The 26,651-nt window shown below is 40.9% G+C and overlaps 1 protein-coding gene across 1 annotated transcript; it reads right to left on the bottom strand.

The window, feature by feature from the left end:
• Window positions 1-838: 838 nt before the first annotated feature.
• On the bottom strand, window positions 839-26,421 carry LOC135207240 (malate dehydrogenase, mitochondrial-like). The gene is made up of 7 exons (XM_064238872.1): window positions 26,259-26,421; window positions 20,006-20,200; window positions 19,601-19,768; window positions 8,818-8,940; window positions 8,128-8,265; window positions 1,902-2,044; window positions 839-1,284 (listed from the first exon to the last, which is right to left on the bottom strand). The coding sequence occupies exons 1-7, from the start codon at window positions 26,334-26,336 to the stop codon at window positions 1,107-1,109; spliced, it is 1,023 nt and encodes a 340-aa protein (XP_064094942.1). The 5' UTR covers window positions 26,337-26,421; the 3' UTR covers window positions 839-1,106.
• Window positions 26,422-26,651: the final 230 nt, after the last annotated feature.

The following is a 26,651-nucleotide window of genomic DNA, read 5'->3' as shown; positions in this document are numbered from 1 at the left end:
GACAGTTTTTTCCTATTATAGGTAGAAGCAAGCAAATTACAAAATTATAATGCAGTTAGTGGTTATTGTGAACAAACAGTTTTCAGGAAGTTGAATGAATGTGTTTAATATGAACAAACAGTTTTGCAGGAAGTTGAAATGTGTGTGTTTAATATGAACAAACAGTTTTCAGGAAGTTGAAATGATTTGTGTGTTTAATTGAACAAACAGTTTTTCAGGAAGTGAAATGATTGTGTTTAATAAGTAAAATGCCAGAATGTTAGGCTGTGAATGTTAATTGTTTGGTTTATGAAAAAGGGGGTTCTTAGTGTTTTTACATTTCATTGCATGTTACATTTTGTTTAACAGTAGAGACATTTTAATTCATTTGAAAAAGATTGTGGTATCTTGCATTTTTGTTTTACAGTAGACATTTTTTATTCATTAGACAACTCTTGTTGTATTTTTTTATTCATTAGAAAAACTGATCTTGCAAAGTGTGACTATTGTAAAAAGAATTTTGATAGTAGTTTCATAGATATTTGTATATTATTTCTATCACTTAGTTTGAAATAGCCGTGTTTATCAAATTAGAGAAGTGTATTTAAATTACCTAATTTATTTTATAACTACACTTTTACCAAAATCTTCTCAAAGCTGGTAATCCTTGTGTATTCATGCATTCATATACTTTAAATACATATGAACAATTAGCATAATAGTAGTAGTAATAAGTAGCCATAAAAATAAAATAAAATATTCAATCTTTTATATTGAAGAAGGTTAAAAATAAGGAAAATGTCTTACCATTTTTTTTTGTTTTTTTTATTTCGATGTTTCGAGAGTTTTTCTTCTTTCAAAACAATTCTATGTACATTACTGGTTATGCATACCAAACTAGGTCTTATGTTCATTGCCATGATTTAATCTACATTTCTGTTGTAAACTAAATGTTATATGTGATCATATCCCTATTAAGAAGTACTAAATATTCATATAAAATTCTATCAACAAAATAACAATTACATCTATTTTCATAAAAATATTTCTAAGGTTCCCTCACATATAAACATGGAATTCTGCAATGCAATTCTGCAATGCGTCATTTTTAATTTTTGGTACAATCTTTACATTTTTGCAACGAAGTCTTCACCCTTCTTGATACTTCCTTTAAGTTCTTTAATAGCAGCTTCCACAAGACCAGCCTCAAATGCAGACAATTTGCCCAACCCCAAGTTCTTTGAAATGCCACTGGGTCCAAAAACAATTGGGGTCGAGAAGTAGGTTGCTTCAGTTATGTCAGACCTGAGAAAACAACAAAGTGGAATACATTTTGAATATATAATGAAAAATTGGTGCCTAAACTGTTCTTTCAACAATAAAAGGAAAAATGAGGCAGCTTCATAAATGAACTCATCCTTCAGAGATTAGGGATTCATTATTACTCAAATGGACAATTTTTAAACTATTTTATAGTCCTTGAAAATATTGCCATTTATATACCGAGAATGTATTACTATCAAGAGCTTACTTTGAGCTCCAAATAACCTGAATCTAAACTAGTCCAGATTTCACAAGTAATCCTTCTTTAGCCAAATATATTTTCTACCTACATGCTGCCTTGAAGAAAATATTATATATATAAAAATCAAATGGTGAAGTAATAAACAGGAAGGGAATACTGTACAGTTTTTCTGAATACATAATAAAAACTAATATCCTTTGGTATAAACTTGAAATGGGAAACTAAATTCTGGAAACAATAAAGCAAATAGTAGAAACATTTACATGAAAAATGCTATAAATCCAGAAAACTGATAAATAGGCCTGTTCACTGTCACTCGAAACTTCAGCGATTCAAATGCTTAAAAGTAGGTAGAAAAAAATGACAGATGAGAAAATATACCAGTAAAATATCCTACCTGACATAGGCGCATTCAACAACACCTGCCTCTCCATTTAGGGCTCGGATCATTGAAAATGCAAAACGAGCACCAGCAAATGCCATGGACAGTGTGGCTGAACCTGCACCTGCCTTTGCTTTGACTACTTCTGTACCAGCATCCTGTAAGAGTGAAATACAAATGACACAAACATCTTTTAATAAAGGGAGATTAAAAAGGTGGCAAATAAGAGCATTTACCTGGACTGGGCCATAGAACTGCTGGTTTTACAGCACTTTCCTTTTATTTAGCTTTGTCATAACAAAACTGATGCCTAACCTGCAAATAATTAATAGCATGTGAAAAGAAAAAAACAGAGGAAACAGTAACACAAATGGAGATGAACCAACAATTATTTTAAATTTTGAGAGTGAAATGGCTGGAAAGAACACTGGCATGTGATTGGCTTCAGCATAACTGAACCTTTCAGGTGTAGGCATGGAGGCAAGTTAGCTGTCTAGTGCGACTGACATTGTGGCGAAGTGTTCATATAGTTAGCTAAAGAAAACCTTGATGGACTGACAAGAGGAATGCCCCCCCCCCCACCCCCCCCCCCCCGTCCCATGCAGCCCATAAAATGGGCAGACAGGGGGTGCTAAGAATCTCAGGTCTCCTAATTCTTGTATTTGTGTAAAAGTTATCATCAAAATTAGCAACTGGAATGTGAAAATGCTAAATCAGGATAGCAAAACTGAAGAGTTAGTAAAGTTTTTGAAAGCTATGAATTAGGCATTTGTGGTGTAACAGACAAGACTAACTGGATTTGGAGAACAATTTATGATTGTTGAGGTCTGGCCAACGGGATGGAATGCATTATCATGGAGTAGGATTGCTGTGGGATGCAAGGCAGAGAGGGTTCTAAGTGAATGGGCTGCTATGGATGAGCGATTGTTGTATGCATGTTTTATACTCTGGCTACAAAAGGTTGAGACTCGAGGGTGATTAGCACTGCTGCCATATTTTCTTAAACTCTTTCAAACTTTTCAGGAAAAAGGGTGACAATTTGGTAGATTTGGCAACATTTTTGAGCGGCGCTGCCATTTCCTCATGTGTGGATGATTAAGGGAAGTGACTACGGGTTGCGAGAATAAGAGGATTGTCTGTCACCTTTCTCCATTTGTCAGTACAAAAGCAAAACATGGAGATCAAAACATTACACTACTTAGACCTTACTGTACATTTTTAGAGTTGCTAGATGCAAAATTTAATTAGGGCTATATATTTATATGGTATAAATAAACCTAATTAAATTTTGCATGTGTATGTGTGTACATATATATATATACCTTTTTTATATATACAAGTACATACGTAAACGTAAGCATACATACACATGGCATATGTTACTCTAAAACAAAGTGACAAGATGAATCAAAGCAAATAGCTGGGCAGTATGCTCGTATATATCCATTCTCAGGATTAATCCTGAAAATGTAACCTTCTTGGATTAGAATTAAATCCCTCCTTTGGCAAGATGGGAAACGTGTAAACGCCGCTAATTGTAGGAAATTCTCAACCTTTCGTAGCTAGAGTATAGTCAAATCATGGCAGTATCAGTGAATGTGTTATGCAACCACTAATAATGCTCCTGATGACAGGAATGATGCTTTTTATGGAAAACTGCAGGAAGGGATAGGAAAGAGTAAGTAAACATGTTCTGATTTGCATTGGAGACTTCAATGCAGCAAAAAATGGACTGCTCAAATGAGGATTTGAGACTTGTCGAATAAGATGGGTGTCGGTGGAGGATGAGTGAGAATGGAGTAAGGTTTGGGAGTTTCTGTCTCAAAAATGACAGTCATTGGGTGGGGGACACACTTTTACAACAGAACATATACATGACATGGGTGTGGAAAATATAAAAACCAAAATGAATCATGTTGCTCTAAGTAAAAAGTATAGAAACTGCTATATGTTCATGTTAATCGCAGAGCAAATATTGGTAGCGATCATTACAGTGTAGCAAAAATAAGATTTTAAGCTAAAAAAAAAAATATCAGGAGGGAAAACCATTGCCGATAGGTATGATATTGAAAAGGAGGAATTTAGAAAAGTACGCAGAAATAGGTCTATGGTGCTGGAAACACTGGAGAGAGAAGAAGTGTGAATGAGATGTGGAGGATTCCCAGAAATATTTACAGTGGAGGATTCATTAGTATTTGTCTGGAAGATATTATTCAATGAGATATGGGAGACAGGGATAATACCATCAGATTACAAGAATGGTGTGAACATTTAAAGTTAAAGTTCCAAAGCAAGAGATCTGAGTAGGTGTGGTAACTGGAGGGGATCACTTTGTCACTCGTAGCCTTGAAAATTTTCAGGGATGAACAGGCTGGTTTTAGAAAGGGTCAAAGTTGCAGTGATCAGATCTTTATAGTTAGGTATTTGATGAAGCAAGCTAATGAAATGGGAACCCCATCATGTTTTTGTTTTGTTGATTTTGAAAAGGCCTTTGATTGTATTTTGAGACAGACCATGGGAAAAATCATGAGGCATTATGGAATACCAGAAAAGTTTGTAATGGTTAATATGAACAGGCATGACATGAGGGGACATCTCCTAAGTGATGGCTAACGAGTGTTGGATTAATTTTTAATTTAAGCATGCTGTGATTCAGGGTGGCATTCTGTTCTCTCTGTTGTTTTACAATGGTCGTAGATTGCATTACAAGAAGGTTAAAAAAAGAGTGAGAGTTTAACACGTGGGTATACTGAGAAAATGGGAAACTTCTTGACTTGATTATGCTGATGATATACTCTTGATCTGCGAGGGACCAGAAAAGACGCAGTGTTGGATTGTCTAGTCAGTGAAGGTTAAGAAAGGTTTGGTTTGTTTATTAACCCTCTCGTGATCTGATGACAAGTAGCACGTCAATGAATTTCTTTCCGTAAGTACACGATCAGATGACTGTTATGTAAAATAACAAAAAATTAAACAAAAAAAAAAAAAAGCGTCAATTGTAGAAAACGCTGTTGATGCCATTGGGTCAACAAGATGATGAATCTAGAGGAAAATGCAAACCAGCCGCGCTGAGAGCTACGATACAAAATGTCAACATAAGTAGGTTGGAAAATCTGAAAATTGCACTCCATAAAATATTAGCATTTTTTAATCAATCACAGCTCATTGAGCAAAAACATTTGCAGTAAGTCGTCCTCGGGTTACGCCGTCTCGACTTACGATGTTTCATGGTTTACGAACGCGCCCCCATAAAAAATATATAAAAATAATATTTTGCGTCGTTCCGTCTTACGCGGGTTTAGCGTCGTAAGCGACGTAAACAAACGCGAACTAGTTCCGGGCGCACGGCGGAAGAATACGCTTTGTGGGGGAGAGGACGGCGTCGCTTCGCTACGCTCATTCCTCGCCCATACGCCATTTTGGTTGTTTACACTCCTGCCTCTCTCTCCCTCGTGTTGTATCGTTTTTGTAACCTTTTGCTCTTTGTTATGGCTCCCAAGCGCAAGGCGGACTCTCTGATGGTAGTGCATCGAAGAAAAGAAAGGCCATCACCATGGATTAAAGTGGACATTATAAAGCGATCTGAGAAGGGAGAAACGCCAACAAACATTGGCCGCTCGCTTGGCCTTAGCCGTTCGACCGTTGCTACCATTATCAAAGATAAAGAGTGCATTGTTGAACATGTGAAAGGATCTGCTCCTATGAAAGCGACAGTGATAAACTAGCAGCATAGTGGTCTAATAATGAAATGGAAAGGTTATTGGTGCTTTGGTTGGAAGACCAAAATCAACGGCGTATCCCAGTCAGCCTTATGGTGATTCAGGAGAAGGCGAAAAAGATTGTTTGAAGCGTTTGAAAAGAAAAGGGGGGAGGGAAGTGAAAGTGAAGAGTTTGTGGGTAGTAGGGGTTGGTTTATGCGATTTAAGGCTCGGGCCAATTACCATAACCAGCATCTTCTGGAGGTTCTTTTTCTCTTTCACTAACCTCCCCCAGTCTCTCCAGCACCGCAGCTTCCTCTCCAGTGTGCAAGCCAATCAAATTAATAAAAGGTAAGGAATTGGTTTTCTCGTTGTTATTGATAGGTATTTACATTAAATCATGTGGTATTTTTAAATGTTCCGACTTACGCTGAAAAATAAAAGTGTTACGACGTATCTTAAGAACGGATCAACGTCGTAACTCGAGGACCCCCTGGTATAGCAAAATTATTGCTTTTATTCCACGTGTTTGGTTCTCAGTGGAAGTGGCTAGGCATGTGTATAAAAGATAGAATAGTACAAGACACACCAGGGTGGGTTGCCCTTGGTAGGAGTAGAAGCAGGCCAAAGGAAGCATGGTTGAGGACAATGAGGCAGGAAACGGGAGATAAGTGTTAGGGAGATCTTGAGAAGTGGCATGAGTTCATTGTGGCCTGTGGGTACCACATGAAATTATTGGTTTCTATTGCAACGGGTTAATAATGCTTGAAAACTATTACAGCATGCTTTAAACTTCATTACATCATCAGTGATACTACAAGAAAAATATTCTTCACTCTAACTGTTTAATAGCAGACTGAATAACACCTTAACTGGGAGGTGTGACATCAAGGGACCTCGATACAATGTGAATGCTGAACTCTGCAAAAATTGGGGGGGGGGGGGGGGGATATTAAGTACTATTCGAAGGGCCAGCATTTAATGGGATTACAGGTTTATGACGTGGCTAATAAATTAATGCCAATGACAAAATTTTTAATTACTACTGTTTGAAAAGGAAATTACTACTTTGATCCCAGAATGTTAGACTACTGACATCCCATAAGAAAAAACATCTCAAGTTTCATGTGTAAAATTAACACCATCTCTAGCTAATTTAGGCCTTATACAGACACCATCCTACTTAACATTTAAGAAATACAAACAGATGGGTCACAAGTTACAATTGCATTTGGAGCACTTCCTGTTACCAACTGAAAATTCAAAACTTGCTGTGTGCCTATTATGCCTAGTAAGAATTTTTGCAAAGACCAAAACAAGACAGGGAAGCAGAAGAATCTGTTCCTTTAACCTCTCCCCGAATTATCCCGAGTATTCTCGTGATTAATTACAATGCAGTCTTCTTTCAATTATAAGAATACTCGTTCATACTCTTAGAATATTTCTACTATTTCTATCTTCTCGATTTAACTAGCATATTTCATTCTATGAAGGATCAAGTTTTTTAAATACTGTAAGCTTCAAAGATAAATTCAATCAACTCTATTATTCCAAATAATAACAGCAGCCCTACCTTAAGGGGTCGGTCGCCTGATGCACCATCTCCACTGCCTTCTATCAAAGGCATCATCCTCCACCAAACCCCTTCTCCATATCTTCCTTCACTTCATCTTGCCATCTAATTCTCTGTCTCCCTCTCAATCTTCTAACAGGTTGCTTCCAAGCCCTCTTCATTCCCTCTTCACCATCCATTCTCAACACACGCCCAAACCACCTCAATCATGACTTATTACCTCTGTAATCTTTACCAAGTCTGCCCTTCTTATTTTGTACTTTTCAAATCTCTTAAGCAGCGATATTCCCATGATCTCATACAATAACACTGGTCTTATGACTGTGCTATAGATCTGGACTTTTAGCTTGATTGGGATTTTCTTATAGCACACTACTTCAGCTACCTCTCTCCACTTCCCCTATGCAGCTTTTATCCTACTGTCAACTTCTGCCTCACATCCTCCCTCTTGGCTTAAAAGTAGATCCTAAATATTTAAACTTTTCCACCTGTTTTATAATTGAGCCTCTTCTTTCTTGCATTACTGTTCTGCCACTTATCTTCCCTACTACTTAATAAAACCTGTATAAAACACCCTTCTCTAAAGACTCCTGCCACTCTCCAACCCTTCTCTGTAGGTCTTCCTCATTTTTGGCAGTAATCACCAGATCACTGGCATACAACACCTCCCACAGCTCTTCATTCCTGATCTCTTCACCCAACACATCCAAGGCCAGCATAAACAAGAACAGGCTTAACGACTACCTACATTCAAAAGGATGGCAGAGCAATGTCTCAAGACCAAGTGACAATAAATATTAAATATGAGCTCCTCCTTATTATGTCTTTGGTAACATGAAATAAAAGAAAAAAAAATACAAAAGATATTACTGAATGGGGTCTGAAGGGCTGAAACAATTATGAAGCCAAATTTTAGGCTAACGTTGTTTTTCCATTATTGAAACTGAGACACCTGATGAAAAGATCTTACCTGAATTCTCTCTGTGAGAGCCTTTAGCTGGTCATCTGGGAAAGAAACTGCTGGTGTGGCCTGTGAGATGAGTGGGATAATGGTGATGCCAGCATGGCCTCCAATTACAGGAACATTCACTGCGGCAGGATCCAGGCCCTATAATGTAATAAAAAAACATAATTAACTGTATTGATAGGAATGGACTGGAATGTAGAATTCAGTCAACAGTCAAGCACTGGGAACTATATGGTCATTTAATGCCAAAAATAACATTGAAAGAATTATTACAAGAGGGTGAAGAAAAGTAAGATGTTAGAATGAGAACATGAATGAAGTATAATAAAAAGAATGAAAGGGGTTGCAGCTATGGGATACTGCAAAGAAAGAACTTTTTGAAATATGAATTGATATAGTACGTAATTGGTCTTTGCATACACAGTAATATTCAATCCATTTCAATTTTTCTAAATGATATGAGTGGTTGGAATAATTTTTATTTTTTAAGTGACCAGGTTACAACTCTTCCTCACCCCTGATTATTTCTTGCCTTGAGATGTATACTGCTGAAAAGATAACACATGAAGCCGATTTTTTACCAAAGGATAAAATGCTTTAAGTATTTCTCTAGTGCTTTCACAAGTTCATATTTCAGTTGATTACGTGGAACAAAACCTCATGAAGTAACAAAAAATGATTAAAAGTTTTTACCTTGAGGTCAGCCACAAATTCATTGGCACGCACAATATCAAGGGTGGTGACACCAAAGATGCGGCTAGGATCAGCTCCAACTTTCTTGTATACTTCAGATGCAATTGGCACGGTGCTGTTAACCTACAAACACAAATATTCCTTGAGGATCTCAAAATAAAATGATAAATAAGACTGGTCAGCTATATAGTACACAGAAAATTAGCATATAATACGACAAAGAAAATCAGCATATAATACAACATAATGCAACATTAAAATGGTTGGTTATTTGTCCCTGTATCCTTTTGTGTGTAATGCCAAAAGTTATGTAAAAATCCTGTTTTCTTCTCTCACAGACTTAATATTTTTGCTCTTTAAACTGTTTACCAAGTACTTAAGAGTTAATTGTAATTAAACCAGGATGCCATGGAACACAGTTGTCATTAGCAATGTTGCCACACTACACTGTTAATCTTTATGCCCCCTAATCTACTTTTAATCAAGCCATATTACTTTTTCAAGTACTAATTCATCACTCTTTGTTGTAACAACTCACCATATCCATCAGTTTCTTACAGAATGTGGCATTTTCACTTTCTTTAATTCTAGGCAACAGAAGCTTCAAATTCTTCTTTATTAGTCTGTCCTTCAACATATATATAACACACAGTAGTTCTGCTAACTTTGTTTCCTTAAGATTATTTTAAACTGCATGACCAGTTTAAAACTATTCATAACAGCCTAATTTCCTTTCTCCCATTTAAAATACTTTAGCAAAAAAAATATTTTTATAATAAAATTAGATCTTATATAAACTTACCAAGTAATTACATAGCTAAAAGTTTCTAGTACCGACAGCTACAAAATTTTGAAATTAGTGGTAGTGATCCCTCTGTTTTGGTGTAGGTAACAAGCCCTGCCCACTTTTGGGAAAGAGAGGAACAACTGAGTAGAGAAAATCAATGTAGCAGTCCCCGGGTTACGACGGGTTCGGCTTACAACGTTCCGAGGTTAAGGCGCTTTTCAATTATATTCATCAGAAATTATTTCCAGGGTTACGCCGCCTACAACGCTCATCTGGCAGAAGAAATGACACCAAAAATGCAAAATAATCAATATTTGAAGGTTTTTTTTATGCAAAATGCAATAAGAATACAGTTTACATAGTACTGAATGCACCCAAAGCATTAAAAGTAAGGTTTTCGTAGCATTTTTGGAGATGTTCCGGCTTAGGACGATTTTCAGGTTACAACGCGTCTCAAGAACAGAACCCCCGTCGTAACCCGGGGACTGCCTGTATGTAATTACTCATTAAGTATATATAAAATGATATTGTTATAATACAATAAAGTTTCATACATACTTACCTGGCAGATATATACATAGCTAAGACTCCGTCGTCCCCGACAGAAATTCAAATTTTCGCGGCACACGCTGCAGGTAGGTCAGGTGATCTACCGTCCTGCCCTGGGTGGCAGGATTAGGAACCATTCCCGTTTTCTATTCATATTTTGTTTTTTCTCTTCCACCTGTCTCCGCGGGAGGCTGGGTGGGCCATTAATTGTATATATCTGCCAGGTAAGTATGTATGAAACTTTATTGTATTATAACAATATCATTTTCATACAATCAACTTACCTGTCAGATATAACATAGCTGATTGACACCCTCTGGTGGAGGGTAAGAGACAGCTAACATGGAATAGGACAGGTAACACATATGTTGTAGGTATAAATAAACCTTGGTTCCTATCTGATAGGTGGTAGACTTCGTGGCTGTTGCCCAGTAGTCTGCATCACCTCAAGACTTTAGCGAGATATGTGATCTATGGCTAAGAGATCTTGTGGGTCTGCCGATGGGATATGAACCGCTTACTCGGCAGAGCCTGAAAGGACTTTTGTCAATGGGTACTGGACCACTTCTATGACAATACACCTTATGAAGGAGCGCAACACCGATCCCGATCACCTGATCCTAACACGAGGGTTCGCGCTCAAATTGGAAAGAGTTATCCACACACTCCTTTCAAAAACCCCAATAATTTCACTAAGTTAAAAAACTTAGCTTAACTCAAAGTTAAGGATCAGTGTCGGCTCCTTATCCCAGTAACTATCCGCAGAAACGTATAAACCAAAAGAAAAGAAGGATCTCTCGTAGGTTAACTTGACTATCCTTTGTGTAATGAGAAGTCAACACAGAGTTGCCTCTACCGTACAACACAGCTAATATGTTTTATATGACATATTGTTATGTAAAGAACAAGAATTTGCAAAAGCGCGCACATTCCTGCGCTTTTAATTCTCAGCTGTTTTGAAGGTAATTAAGTCACTTATGAAGTGCTTAGGAGATCTCCATGTTTCAAAGAAGACCAGGGCTTTCTTGAAACCAATGGATCATCTCCCGACTGTAACGTTCCTGAAGCCTGGACAGGAACCGTCGCGCCTGGCTGGTGCTTCGCTCTTGGTTGGCGCATAGCGTGTCTGGTACCTTTCGCTTGACTGGCGCCTCGCATCTGGTTGACGCCTCGCGTCTTGGCTGGAGATTCGCGCCTAGAGCCTGGCTTGCGCCTGGCTGGCGTCTCGCGCCAGGTTGGCGCTTTGTGCCTGCCTGGCGCTTTGTGCCTGCCTGGGCTCGAGCCTGGCTGGCGTCTCGAGCCAGGGTGGCGCTTTGTGCCTGCCTGGCGCCTCGCGCCTGGCTGGCGTCTCGCGCCAGGTTGGCGCTTTGTGCCTGCCTGGCGCCTTGCGCCTGCCTGGAGCTTCGCGCCTGGCTGGCGTCTCGCGCCCGGTTGGAGTGGCGCCTTGCGCCTGCCTGGAGCTTCGCGCTGGCTGGTACCACCGTCGCGCCTGGCCTGCGCCTCGCTCCTGCCTGGCGCCTCACGCCTGGGTGGCTCCTCCCCACTTGTGGAGCTTCGAGCTTGGTAGTCCTCGAGGGATGTCTGGCAATGTCCACATCGGACACTCTTATCTGTCCTATATGTTTCGCATCTAGCGCATCTGTGTCAGGTTGTAGGCCCGGTCCTTTCTCCTCATCAGACAATGACAGTGTTCTTGGGGCTGTCTGCAGGTTTCTTCTTCCTACTGACTGTGTCAGAAGGTCTTGAGTCGCCTTCTCGGTTAATTTGAACGAGAAATGTCGTTCACTACTAAGAGCCAAGGGAACAAAAGTCCGACAAAGGCGAGTACAGAAGTGCTGCCCTCTGAGCGTGGGAGACCGCTTTGGTTAAAAAGACACTATATAACTCCCGTCCTCTTTTTAAGAAGACCTGCTCCAAACAAAGAGGAGATCTCAACCGAGCCATCCTGAACCGCTTTGTCTATACAGACAAAATACACAGAAGGACTTCTGGTTCGAGTCCTTCAGAATCATGGGCTTTCTTGGACATCACCGCCAAGGGAACCAATCTAAGAAGTTGAAAACTTCCAATACATGAAAGAGTCCCTTGAGGAGATGGTCCAGTTCTGAATGCCCCAAGTTATACGGGCAGAGTTCAAACCTTGTCTACGTGAAGTGTCAACTAAGGTCGAAAAGTCCGCTTCTGACGTAGACGGAAGAGAAATACCCATATTTCTATATACCCATATTCTCTCCCGTCTGATATCAAATGCCTCTTTTACCAGCTAGTCTCGCTGGAGGCATGCAGAAGACCGTTCTAACTAACTCCTTCTTCAACTTTCATCCAAGAGTCTAAAGACTGAAGAGTCCTCTTCATCGAAATGGCGGGCTTCATTCTAAGAAAAAACTAAGATTTCTTCGTCTTTGCACTCGAGAAAAAAAGAGAGCGCGGAGAAGGAGGAGAGGCAGGAGTCCCAAAGTCGTCTCCATACTCCTCTAGAAAGCAAGGCTGTCAAAACATTATAGTTCGACAGTCCTTCTCTTCCTTGATACTCCTCCTCCGAGTTTACTTCTAACTCAGGGTCTAGATGAGTCTCCGCTGCTAATTCAGTACGTCTTTCCTCTGGAGGAGACAAACTCCTAATATGGAGAGGGGCTAAGGGAATGATATTCCTTCCTCTTCCCCGCTTTAATAGTCCTGGAAGGCGCCAACAGCCCAGGCTTCTCTCCAGATAAAATGGATGCCGCTCCCGTTTGTGTGGCTGCTGACGTCTGGATGACGCCTCGCGCCTGGAAGACGCTTCGCTCTCAAAGGCGTCCTAACTGGCGCCAAAATTTTGGTTGGAGCCTCGCGTCTAAAAGCAGCTTTAAATGACTATTCATGTCTTGACGACGTCTCACGTCTCTCTGGCGTTACGTGTCTTCCGTAAGATTCTCCCGATCTCGCTCTCGAAACCGAAGCCTCTGCGATATGTTTGAAGCTTCACGTCTGCATGACGCCTCTCGCTTCGCAGGGAGAGAGGACGAGACTTCTTGATTGGAAGCGCAACGTCCTTCCTACGAGGCGCTAAACACTCCCACCCCCAAAGAGGCCAGTTGCTCTTGTACTGGCAAGATAATCTTCCTTGAAGCTTTTCCCACGTCATCTTCAATCGGGGGAGAAGTAGGAAAAGGAAGCAGTTATAGGAAGCACCCGTTCGTCTTCTACCTTACTGAGAGATCATCTTATGAAGAAGACTTTCCGCAGGTTCTCACAACTCTTTCCAATAAATGTTAAACATGTTAACAGTTATATCGTCGATCGAGAAGGATCTCTTTGTTAACGCGAATAGGAGCGAAAAAAGAGATTCTCGATGCTCTATGCGATATGAGTGTGTCGTGGAAATGGCCTAAGTGATTAAATGGAGGGGTAACGAAATCAGGAACGAATCTTGCCGTTACCGAGCTTGGTGTCCGAGAGGCTACTGGACTCTTAGGTTAATAACTCGCTAAAACGAGAAAATCTTGGATGGTGCTCTTGGCTCACTGCGCCAGGCTGGCGCTTCTGGCGCAAATTTTGCGCAGGCTGGCGCTTCTGGAGCATTGCGCCAGGTTGGTACTCTGGCGCGTTGCGCCAGACTGGCGCTTTCTTCTAATTCTTTTTATGTTATGTGCCAGAACACCTGTGCCTTTATGGTACCCGACATCCTTTCACATGTTAATTCCGTTCTTAGTAGGAAAAAACTTTATATACGTAGTATAGTCCATTCAGGGAAACTAGTTCTGTCCCAAAGAGAATGTTTCCCATCCGACTCATCCATCTTCTTCTGAGCAGGTACTCTAATAAGCTATGCTTTCGTAAGCCTGAGAGCATTACATAATATAATGTTCTGCTGCGATAGAATCCTTTAATAATGTTACCTACGGTAAACAGCATTGAAAGGTTGTACTATCTCTCTTATTGAAAGCTTCTTAGCAAAAGGCATACAATATTTTATTTGTATGTTAGCTTAAACTATCCCTCAATCCGAGGTTAAGACCGCGATTGTAGGGGAGGAGATAACGGAAAGTATTCCATCCCGCAGGGAGAGAGAGATACGCCCTCCCTGACCGCTCATGACTGACACTACATGGTACTGACAGTAACTGGCGTAGGCGTACTGCGTTGGTCTCAGGCTCTCAGCGAAAGCAGTCCCGCTTACTCTTCCAGAGTTGCCAGCTACTCCAATTAATAAAGGAATTTTATAAAATTATATCGAACTTCAGGAAGTTCGTATTAAGCATATTTAAGCGAAACAAGACTTCGATAAATCTAGAAGCTAAGTAGGTGTAGTCTTAACAATCCCTTTAAGCGTAGTCCTTCCTAGGAAAGACGTAGAAGGATACTTGTAATTGAGTTGCACAGAAAAGAAGTAACTACGGTATGTGTTTATGATTTGACACGTATCGTATTCTCATACAGCAGAAACTCTACTACCTTCTACTATCTCGTTCTTTCGTTAATAGAACGATAGAGTATATATATATATCCTTAAGGAACGAAGTTAATCAAGGAACTCTTTAAATCTTCGTGATTTCTTCATAAATCGCGGAAGAGACAGAATTCCTGTTCATCACTAGGGTTTACGGAAGGAAGTAGATATTTTCTATCCGCCATCATACCCAAACATCGATGAGATCTTATTAAGAAAAACTCCCAAAGCTCTTGCCTCCTCAAAACGAGGGAAGAGCATGGATGAAGGAGGAGAGTCCGCATTGAGAGGAACTGCCTAACAAAGGAGTCTTCTGAATAATGAAAAGGGGCTTCTCTTAGTATCAGAATCCTTCTGACAAAAGCAACGGCCGCCTGTGCGACATCTTGCACATTTGCCAGGGGAAAGTTGCTCAAGTTAAAAATTCAAAGAGGAGTCTCGCGACTGACCTCTCTCTCTAATGAAGATTTTTGAAATCTTCTGACGCCTGGCGTCTGGATAGTTCCGCGCGCCTGGAATGTTCCGCACGCTAGAAAGGAGACTCGCTCCTGGAACGTTCCGCTTGCGTGGAAGGTCCCGTGCGCCCTAATAGATCCGAGCGCCTCTAGTCTTGTTATACGAGCCTCTTGCCAGAAACGTTTCAAATGGAAAGATCCTTCTGATTGCCATTCTACTATAAGGCTCCTTAGTTAAGCCGTCTGTTTTCTCTTTGAAGGCGCCTTGCGCCAAGAAAAAGTTCTGGAACGCGGCTCGCACTCAGTTGCTGGAACGCGGCTCGCGTTTATCTGTATGAACGAGGCTCGCGCTAGTCTGTTGGAACGCGGCTCGCGCTAGTCTGTTGGAACGCGGCTCGCTGCTGGCTGTTGGAACGTGGCTCGCGCTAGCTTGCTGGCTGGCTCTCAGCCTCTCGCTCAGTGAGTCAGTGTTCTCTTATTCAGAGAACGAGCCAGATCGTCCGACCGAACTTCTAACGTGTACATTCTTCGTCTTTTCGGATGGAAGATGAAGAAACGGAAGAACAGACGCACTTTTTAAAGGCTGCCTTTGCAATGGCTATCCCTGGCAGTCTGGGACGTTTTACAGATCCTGCCGAGGGAACGCCCGATCGGTGGGGATTCTCCATAACCTCCGTAAGGCTTTCGACTTTCCTTCTCCTCTAGGCTTGTGAGTTTGGAAGAGTTCTAGGCCTGAGAGCGAGACAGAGCTGATCGAACGCACCCTCTACTAATTAGGACGCCTTTCCAATGGCGAACTTGGCAGGTTCTGGGACGTTCTACAGATCCTGCCGAGGGGACGCCTGATCGGTGGGGATTCTCCATAACCTCCGTAAGGCTTTCGACTTTCCTTTTCCTCTGGGTATGTGAGCTTGGAAGAGGTCTAGGCCTGGGAGCGAAACAGAGCCGAACAGAACGCACCCTCCACTGCACTAACAGTAAAATCACCCTTCTTACCTTTCAATAGCTCGTATTTTGAGCTACATTCCTTTGTCTTCAAATTGCAATATGAATTTGAAGATTCTGTGAAGTAAGAAGGAGATGAGGATACCACACTACTAGTAATGTTATGCTCTAACTGCTCGTTAGTACGAGAGCTATATAAACTTCTAAAGGAAGCGAACTATTCTTTCCTTACATCCTCAAGAAGGAAGTTAGCTCAATCAATTCTAACATTTACTACATGTTATTATGAATAAATATTAAAATTTTCCTTCTTGCAAACTATGAATTGTCTACCGAAAAGTTCGGTAGTTACACGTAAACAATTCTTCGAAATTTTTGTTTCGAAGCCAAAGTTATAAAAACAAATTAATATGCGTATGCCGAACCAAAGATCCAGTATTCTCCCGCAAAAGATAGCCAGAAGATCGATGGCGATGAAATCCAAAAATCAAGTCAGGAGGAACTGCAAACGTTGTTTACATTCCAAGCGACAGAAAAAAATATGAATAGAAAACGGGAATGGTTCCTAATCCTGCCACCCAGGGCAGGACGGTAGATCACCTGACTACCTGCAGCGTGTTGCCGCGAAATTTGAATTTCTGTCTGGACGACAGAGTCTTTAGCTTATGTATATAAAACTGACAGGTAAGTTGATTGTATGAAAATCTAATTTCATTATAAAAATGTAATTTTTATATATTTAACTTCCTAAGTAATCACATAGCTGATTCCCACACTGACAGGAGGTGGGATACATGGACTATTCTATTCCCAAAACAATGTTATCAAGTGCAATGAATTGAGAAAGAAAATTTCTGCTAGCACTACACAAGTGCTTGTTGTTTCCTTACCTGTTAAGAGAGCTGCAGTACGATGATACAGCCTCTGGTATCGCACTGCACCCATCTTAACCAGTAGAGATGGGCCGGTATGACCATGGATTGCCTACTACATGAGGGGAGCCTCATAGTGAAGGATACCTCCGAACACTAGTAAGGACTAAATAATTGCCCGAGACCAGGGCACAGTACCAACATCAACAACAATAAAAGACAAAACAAACTGTCACCTACACCTTATTAAAAAATACCACCACCCCAACCATATGAACTGCTGGGTACCTAGGCATATTGTAACCGCCCCAAACTCCTCCAGGATTCAACATTACAATTCAAGGTGAAGAGGTCAGGATGGAAGACATGCTTCCTACGCTCCCTCCCACAATACCATACCAGCTAACGATAAAGGAACCAAGGTAGTGAAATCTTTATACATCATCTCCATGTCCCTGAGATAGTGCAAGACAAATACAGACTTGCATCTCCAGTAAGTTGCTCCCAGAATGGAGGGAAGAGGAAGATTGTATTTGAAAGTTAATGAAGCAGCTACAGATCTGAGTTCATGAGCTCTTACTTTCAACAGATGACAATCTCCTCTCATTTCTCAAAGGAAGAAGGACAAAGCATTTTTTGCAAGACAATGAGAGGGGTCCTTGACCATAGTCCGGATATTGCTAAACGGTCTTCTAACTCCCTCAATCCTGTGAGCTAAAATTTTAATAATCTTAAGGGACACAGAACCCTCTCCTCTTCTTCTGATTCTAGAATTTCTGTCAAACCCTTAATCCTGAAGGATCGAGGCCATGGTTTAGCTGCATTCTTGTTCTTAGTGAGAGAAATCCTAAAGTAAATGAGCAGATTGCATCACTTCCAGCAAATCCGATTTTTCTGTCCATGGCTTGTATTTTGCTGGCTCATTTGGATATTGTCAGAGCCACTAAAAAGAGTTTTCATGTTGAATTCAGGGGTTCGAACTGCATTGCAGAGAGCTACTTCAGGACTACGTCCAGATTCCAAGAGACAAGTTCCATATTCTTCTTCGTATCAAAGGATCTAATCATATCGGAAAGGTCCAAGGTCTACATCTGAATACTGACCCAAGCAAAGCCCTGATTCCTTTAATGGTAGAAGAGGACAAGCCTTTTAGGTTCCTTAGCGATAAAAGGAAACCTGCAATCACTATTATAGTTGTCTTAGAAGAAGAGAGACTATTACTTTAGCACCTATTGACCATTTGCTTTGGTAGACATTAGCTGATGATTGATGTCTGGATTTGAAAATAACTTCTGAAGCTGTTCTTGAAAAATCCTTTGCTCTGAGGAGTCTGAGGAGTCTTTCGATAGCTTGTACCGTCAGAACCACAGAAGACAACCTTTGAAAGAAGCAGTTGAAATAGGGTATGGCTTCTCCTTGATGCAGGGGAGTATGCTAAGGACCTTTGACTAGGAGAATCGGTGGACCGAGTAGCCAACTCTTCCACTAACAATCCACCTTTACTAACTAACATCACTAAGTTCTATCAAGGCTCTTAAAGAGGCACTAATCTGAGTTACTGTGTTCACTTACATGCCGAACTTGATGTTCAAGAATGGCAATGGCATTGGGTTCAGGAGTTTGGGAGCTGGGCCCAGGATTCGGTGGAATAAAGGAAGGACTATTAATGGGGGATAAAGCAGACATACACAACAGGCAATTCAATAGAAGATTTAGTAGATTCCTGACGACTTAACTTTTGTATTCCCAGCTGTCGCTTTTCTCTTGTTGTCCTTTTCTACCTTGTTTAGATGAGAATTTAAAACCTTCCACTTATTGGGTCCCCAAACAAAGCATGCATTACAAGACAAAATAGGTGGACGTATATACTTGACCCCTGTAAGATGTACACTTCTGGGAATCATTCTTCCTTGATGTCAATCTAGTATGGCAGCGCAGCTTTAGTCATGAAAAGTCACTATCAGGTTATAAAGTATTTATTAGTTATCAATCCCAAATATCTATATTGCTGAGAGGCTACCGAAGCAAAATACTTCACTAATTTTAACATCATCCACCAAAATCAATGAAGAATGAATTTCAAAAGCTGCTCCTCTCAACCATCATTTTTGTAATTTTTGTAAGCTGGCAGAAGAAAATTGGTTTTCTCTGCTCAGTTGTTTCTCTCTCAAAAGTCAGCTGGTATAGTTGCCAACACCTAAACAAAAGAATCGCTACTGCGAGACTTAAAAATTTTTTAGCTGCCGATACTAGAAACTTTTAGCTATGTAATTACTTGGTAAGTTCCATATATAAAATCCCTACTTTACCTCAAGTGCTAAAATGCTGTGAGAAGCCTTCCTTTTCAAGGTGTCAAGGTTAGGTATACTGGACAACAGTGTTACTTAACCTCCTAACTTTTCATAATACAGATGATGTGCAATGTCCTGTTGTGTACTTGTATAATATTTACAAACTTCCAGCGAAATTGAATTGAGTAAAAATCAAAGCACCTAAAATCTACTTGTTCCACTGGTTTGACTACAGTAGTGTTTGGCATCAGCAAAATGTTAAATGACAGGTAGCCAATAATGAAAATTTCTATCATTTGATGCAAAATGTACTTGCTGAAATCAAGTACATAATAATGATAATTTTTTTGGCACCAAGCAAAACTATTTGGTATACTGTATTTGCCTTTCAAACCAACAAAAAGTACATTACTTGCAAGTCTCTCTGAAAGAGAACAAAGCCAAACAAAACTTACTGGGTTCGAAATAATGCAAATCATGGCCTCTGGACAATTCTCAGCACAGGCTTTGGCCAAGTTAGCAACAATTGAGGCATTAGTATTAAAAAGATCATCACGCGTCATGCCTGGCTTGCGTGGAACACCAGCAGGAATCACAACTACTTCACTGCCCTTCAAAGAATCCTGTAGCAATGGGGAAGCAACCATTAGAAATTAAAACCAAATATACAAAGAATGAATAAAGAAGACTGAAATCGACAGCAAAACAAAAATGGTCATTTGTAAAAAAAAATATTTTTCATTAACATATACTGACATGTTTGAATTAATAATTCTAAATCTAGTATTTTGAGATTTCATTGACAATTTTCTTCAGTCATGCCTAAAATCAGGACCCAAATAAAATTGAAAGCAGCTCACAGCCAACTGGTCAGGTCCAACGTAGCCATGAACTCTTGCAGCAGAGTTAATGTGTGACAAATCTGCAGCTACGCCAGGAGTATGGACAATATCATAAAGAGAAAGCTGTGTCACTAAAGGAGAGTTCTTCAGCAAAAGGGAGAGAGGCTGTCCAATACCTCCACTGGCACCCATCACAGCTACCTTCCTGTTTGCCTGCGAAATAAACAAAAAATTTAACTATATAAACATCCATGAATAAATAAAACATTCAAATTTTAATTGGGTATGATATGTACAAATGTATAAGTAAATATTTACTGGGTAACTATTAAGAATGAGCAAATATTTATTGGGTAACTGTTCAAAGTGTCAAAATTTCTAAAAAAAAAAAAAAAAAAAAAACTCCTCTTTGCAAGTCAGGCTCATTCCCATCAATTACAGTTAAACAGCCCAGGAAACAATCTTTTATACAGCACCTAAAATTATCTCTTATGTTCCCTTGCATATGTAATGAGTTCCTAAAATGGATTTTTACTGAAATTTTTTAGACCCTAAAACTTTTTACTCAGAAAATTATTAACTGAATAAGTCACCGAGCACCTGCCCAGATATGCTGTTGTACAGCAGTTTTATACCTTAATATTTAGTACCATATTGAGTTTATAATTATACTTTCCTACTGGTAAGAAAACAGAATTTTAAAGGTAAGTTTTATTTTCCCTAGATATACAAACCACTGTTTTATAGAGGACTATTCCTTACACCAGTAGGAAATGGTCACTGAACCTTGGTTACAAAGTGGTTAATTGGTGATAGGTGAGTGAGCGGTGTGGTATACCTTACCTACCAGTAGTCAGGCATTTTTCCTTCAACATTTGGTGAGTATAGCTATGAAAAATACTTAGAAAATACAGTCCAAACCATTACCTTTCATGTATGAGCTTTAATTCTAAAATGGGAGGAAAGTCTTTCCGAACTGATTGGTAGTGTTACACGAGACCAGCATTAAAAGACTAGGTAAGCTCCTATACAGCCTGGAAAGGGATATACAGGATGACAGGGCCCTGAGCCAGAAATGGTTTTCTCTATAAACCTACCCTAGGCAAAAGCAGGTTCCTGTTCTCCCCAAATGGAATGGGAAGTACAGGCCTGTAGTTTGCAGCAATATAATGCTCTATGCCAGGAGCTCCCTTGTTACAACTGGAGTGGAGGTAGTCTTGTTTTTCAAGATGGTACTTTAAAGGAATGCCCTCTTCTGTGTAACTCAATTGTACCAAGACCTGTTCCCACATGTACATACTTAGTTTGACTGCTGACTCAAGGAGTAAGAAATGTAACAGGAAGAGAAGAGCCAATCACTTGTACTTATGTCAAAACCTTGCACCTTCCTTAGGCAAAATGTTTTCTTGTTGTCAATAAGGAGCTCTGGTAGGTACAAACCCTAATGTGAAGCCACTGCAGATCCTAATGAGAATTTTAAGAGCCTGCAGGTGGTGTCACCTGGGTAGAAGGAGAAGGGGGTCATTCAAAGCACAGTGGGATAACACTAGACAATATCAATGAGGATGAGAGGCTCATGTCCTTGAGTCACATCTGGTTTATTGCAGATTGATAAGACATTCAAGGCAAAGGCTGCAAGGAGCTTCCCTGGACAAGGAAGTCAGCTAACCACTGTAGATCCATAAATCTCAGACAATGGCCCACTTGCCCTAATACACAGCTTCTGAGGACTTCCAAAGGATCTGTAGCACAGTCTCTATTCATAAAGGCAGAGACTCCATTCACTGGTGGTACCTCTACCTGAGGGGATCATGAAGAACAATGGATCATAATGTAAACTCTCCTTGCCTTGACCAGATAAGCCAACTCAATCAGGTACCATATGGCTGTGGCCAGCAAGGAACCACCAGATTTGATCGCTGGGGGATTAACACTTAGCAAATCAGGCTGAATAACAAAAAGGTAATGCCATTCAGATGATTCCATGGATACTGGAAGGCATCCTCCAGAGCATGTCATGTCTGGAACGGGGGAGCAAAACACTGGGTGCTGTTTGTTTACTTAAGTGGTGAACAGTCCTCAACTGCATCTGTCTTGCCAACTGACAGAAGAGGAAGAAGACTGTCCTCCAAAAGGCAGTTGTTGTCACTCATCAGCACTACAAAATAGCCAATCAGCCAATCCTGCAATGCTTGCAGGATCTGAAGCTCTGCTCCTAACACCACAACTGAAGCACTAGGTCCGCTAAGCCTCAAGCTTCCCTGGACACTTCTGGAGGTGGAAGCTCATCAGAAATCCCAAAGAAAGATTCTCATCATCCAACCACCAGACGAGATGGTCCCTTACTTCCTGGTTCAGAGGGTGAATCAGCGGAGGCCAACTAGGGAAGCATGCATGAGACAAGATTCTCCAAAGATGGCATAAGATCGAGGAATACCAGCAGAAGCTAGGGTCAGAATGCCAATGGTGCCTCCCTGAGCTTGCTACCACAAGCATCTGATATTAAGAATTACTGATACTGCATTTATCAGCAGGCCCATGTACTCTCCCTGTAGCTTGGGGATAGGGTCATACTTCCTATTTGATCCTGATAGTACCTGGATTAATAAAAACAACTAAGCTTCCAAGGGCATGAGATCCAACAAGTATCTGTGCAAATGGTTCCCGGTTAACACCATAGTGAACAGTTGTGTGAAAACCCGATGGGCCACCACCAGTCCACAGCACAGAGCTCTGAACTGGTAAGTAGTCCCTTCGCAGACAATGAGAAGGTACTTCCTGGATTTCTGATGGGTGGATATTTGAATATATGCATCCTTCAGGTCTACAGAGGGCATGAAGTTGCACTCTTATAATCTGACTGGCAGGCAACCACCTACTGACTTCACCAGTATGCATTATTGTAGTAGCCTGGGGACTGGTCATTGGCAACTTTCAGCAAGCCGTTTTCCACATCAACCTCCCTTCTGCCAACAAGGCAATCCTGGGAGGGCCAAAAATTGGATCTATATGCAAAAGGGAAGGGGAGTTAGGATCATGAAAGGTAGTTTGGTATTGTTCTGAAGGACACACATTAGCCAGGCCTCCAGCCACCTGTTGCTGTTATGTTGCCCACTAGCATGACAGGCATCCCACTTCTTGTAGCAGGTGGAGAGGTTTTACTTCCTAACTTAGCATTGCCCTCTCTTCTCCCCCTTTCAGACCATACCCTGAAAGAGGAACATTCTTGTAGATGGTTTTTTTTTATTGTCCAAGTTAATTGTGGGTAAGGATGGCTAGCAAATTGGAATATTATCTGTTATTTCTGTTATCTTCATGTGGGAATGTGGTCTATGCTGGAACCTGATAGGTGCTTTAGTTCCATGGAATGGAATTGAACACAGGCAATCCCTGGTTATCAGCAAGGGTTCCGTTCTTGGCGGGATGCTGATAACCGAAAACCGCCATGAACCGAAACTGTGGTTTAAGGCACTTATGGGGGCCATAATTCTTATATCGGAACCTTATGGCGCCAATGACCGAAACCAGGCCTTTTATGGTGCCTTAAATCGCAGATTTTATGGCGCTACATAAGCGCCATTAACCATGGACTGGCTGTATAAAATTTGGGCCAAAGCCTGGTACTGAAACAGAAATTGAAAGTAAAAAGGTTTCAAAGGTGTAACAGCAGGAAAACCTCATATGTAGTTGCACTATGAGACAACTGTTAGGTGGTGGTGGAAAGTAAGATGAAAGCAAGAGAATATGAATGGAGGTACTATAAAATGTAGAGGGGGAGTTGTGGCTAGTGGCTGAAAGAATGCTCCCAAGTACCTACAGTGCACTGTGTGAAGCGCATTAATTCTGCTTTCCCCCTTCAGAGTCCTTTTGTTCCCTGTTTCACTAATTAAGTAGAATTTGAAATTCAGCCATTGTTAAAAAATTATGAGGACCACATTAGGAAACAAAATTTTTTGGAGGGAGAAAATACTAATGAAAAAAAAAAAAACGTATTCTAACATCCCCAAGATACTTCCGCAAGTTCTGATTCTGACTGTAGTAAGGTTTATTTAACATATTTTAAAGTGACAACCATGCACTATGAAAGGACTTTGTGAACTAGACAAAAGAGGAAGGGTCCTAGGTTAACTTGTGTCGAGCTCCAACACTTTCAATACAGCGGTCGCCCAGAGCCCCCCGTGAATAGTTTGAACCCTTATAAAAATGCTTAAAACCTCCTATTTTGTTAATTAAAACTCAAGAAAAACCCACTAAAAATGTTTATACCTGGTTTTTTAAATAGTTTTACCACAAAAGGTGCATTTTATGATGAAATTCATACAAAAAACCCAGGAATTTGTGGATATTTCTCATAGAAAAATACCACGAATAGGCGAATGTTCAGCGAATAATGCGGGGAAATTTTCTCAAGAGAAATCTGCGAATGTGTGAGTTGGCGAATCCAGAGAATGCGAATATGAGGGTGGGTCCACTGTAAATTTACAGTTCCCTAAGTTTGGGCAGGTTGAGCAAGGCAAAACCCCCACCTGGGTGAGGGCCAGGTATCCTGGGTTAGGTCTGGTTGAGGTTAAACATATCTTTAAATTTCATTAATTTTGAGTTTGCCCCAACCTGTAAACCTCAGTTTTCCACTGGATTCTCCCAAAATTGTAGGATATATGCAGAAGGGTCTCCATAAACTTCTCAATTTGCTACCAATAGTATGTCAGATACATTTAAAACATACATTAAAACACAGGAATAGAGTAGGAATGTAGAATCACATCCAAAGGCCAAGTACTGGGACCTATGAGGTCATTCAACGTTGAAAGGAAAATAGAGTAACAGGTTTGAAAGGTGTAACAGGAGGAAAACCTAACAGTGGCACTATGAAACAACTATTAAGAGAGGGTGAAAAGTAAGATGGAAGACAATCTGAATGGAGGCACAGTAAAAGGAATGAGAGGGGATGCAGCTACGGACTGAAGGGACGTTGCAAATAACTAAGTGATGTGCAATGACGGCACTAACCCCTCTGCATATTAAAACATGCAAAAATCATATTTGTAATTATTTAACGCAATTATGGATAATATACATATTTCAATATTGCTACCTGAATGTTATAGAGGCTATAGGGTGCTGGGGAAACAAAAATAGGGCTGCAAGGAACATTCTTGCGAATACAACAGCTACTAGGGATTGGGGTGTCAAATTATTTCACCTGTTCAGTACTAGCTCCTAGGTGTTAATTAGATCCCCAAACATAATGGTAAATTCTTAACAAGCAACCCAAATACTAAAGGAACCTGTAATTTCCAAAGAAATACCCGATGCGGAGTTAGTAGTACCTACGTTAGTTTACAGATTCCCGGGCCAGTTTTCCAGGCCACTTGATGTGAAGGCTGACACGGCGGTCGGAGCTCCCGTAGTTCCGCCACGGCCTTACTGTAACCCCTGTGGCTAGCGCGTGCAGCGCAACATTACCTCTTGCCAGAACATGCCGTGCTTGCCAAGAATCTTTAAATATGTGGATATGGCGCGAAGCGCCGTCCCGCCACGGCCTTACTGACAGCACACAAAAATCGATCGTCTGTGGATATGTAGTCGCTCCCTACTTTGTTTGTGGTTTTGGTATCGTCGCCATATCGGTTTTGGTGTTCTTCCGCCGATTTCGGTCGGCGGTTGAGTGGGCCCGCGAATCTGTAGGAGCTCCCTTAGCTAGGGATTTACCAAAGATGGAACCACTGCCGATGGAGAGGTCACACGGTCAGGTCTACGCCAGAAGCCTATGACGTACTCAGACATACCTTAACCTAACCTTAACATAGGTAGCGTGCCGTTACCTGGCCGCAGGGGCATTGTCACCCCGCACCCTCTCCCAAGTCATGACCCCGCCATCTGCATACTACCCATGGGCACCAACATTCAATAACGATTCCAAATACACAAAATACCCGATACGGAGCGAGCTAAAAAAATATATAGGTAGGTAGGTAGGTATTGCTTCGGCTGCACTTATGGTCGATTTCGACAGCTCCAAGGTCAAAATGTCCTTGACTAAAATTGGTCTCGGCCGGCCTACCGGGCATACTCATCGGCCTTTAATGACCTCTCTGGTGGTCATTATCTACTGATTATTCTTGAATATAACAATCGGAGGAAAGAGTAATGGAGGTTAAACTTCGGAGGACTTACCTAGCTTGCTAGGTTATGGCCACAAAAGATTACAGTTCACATTCTACATAGGTTTAGCGATGTAAATATACATGTAAATGAGAAAATAACTTACAACATTAGTCGTTGAGAAGTTCTTTACGAGTTGGCCAAAAGCATTGGCATTCTGTGGTCTTGCAACTCGGGAAAACATTGTTGTTATGATGATTGTACGTCCTCTCTCCCTCGGGTGGTCGTCTGCACAGGAGGCCGGCTCAGCTGTGTCCGTCCGACACCGACTTCGGCTCAGCCAACAGCAAGCACCTAAGCAATGTTGCCAGAACGAGCACCTGGGTTTTATTTTGTTATATAATACAAAGAAGCGCGAGAGCGCTAAAACACACTCTTTCTCTCTAACACACACACACTCTCTCTAACACATGCTGGCACATACACCCATATCTGTATCTAATCTATCTATCTACCTATGGGTCTATCTACACGCACACACACACACACACACACACTA

This window comes from Macrobrachium nipponense, chromosome 32 (genome assembly GCF_015104395.2).
Source record: "Macrobrachium nipponense isolate FS-2020 chromosome 32, ASM1510439v2, whole genome shotgun sequence".
Taxonomy (NCBI): domain Eukaryota; kingdom Metazoa; phylum Arthropoda; class Malacostraca; order Decapoda; family Palaemonidae; genus Macrobrachium; species Macrobrachium nipponense.
Note: the sequence above shows the minus strand (reverse complement) of the source record. Positions and strands in the feature narration are given on the sequence as shown.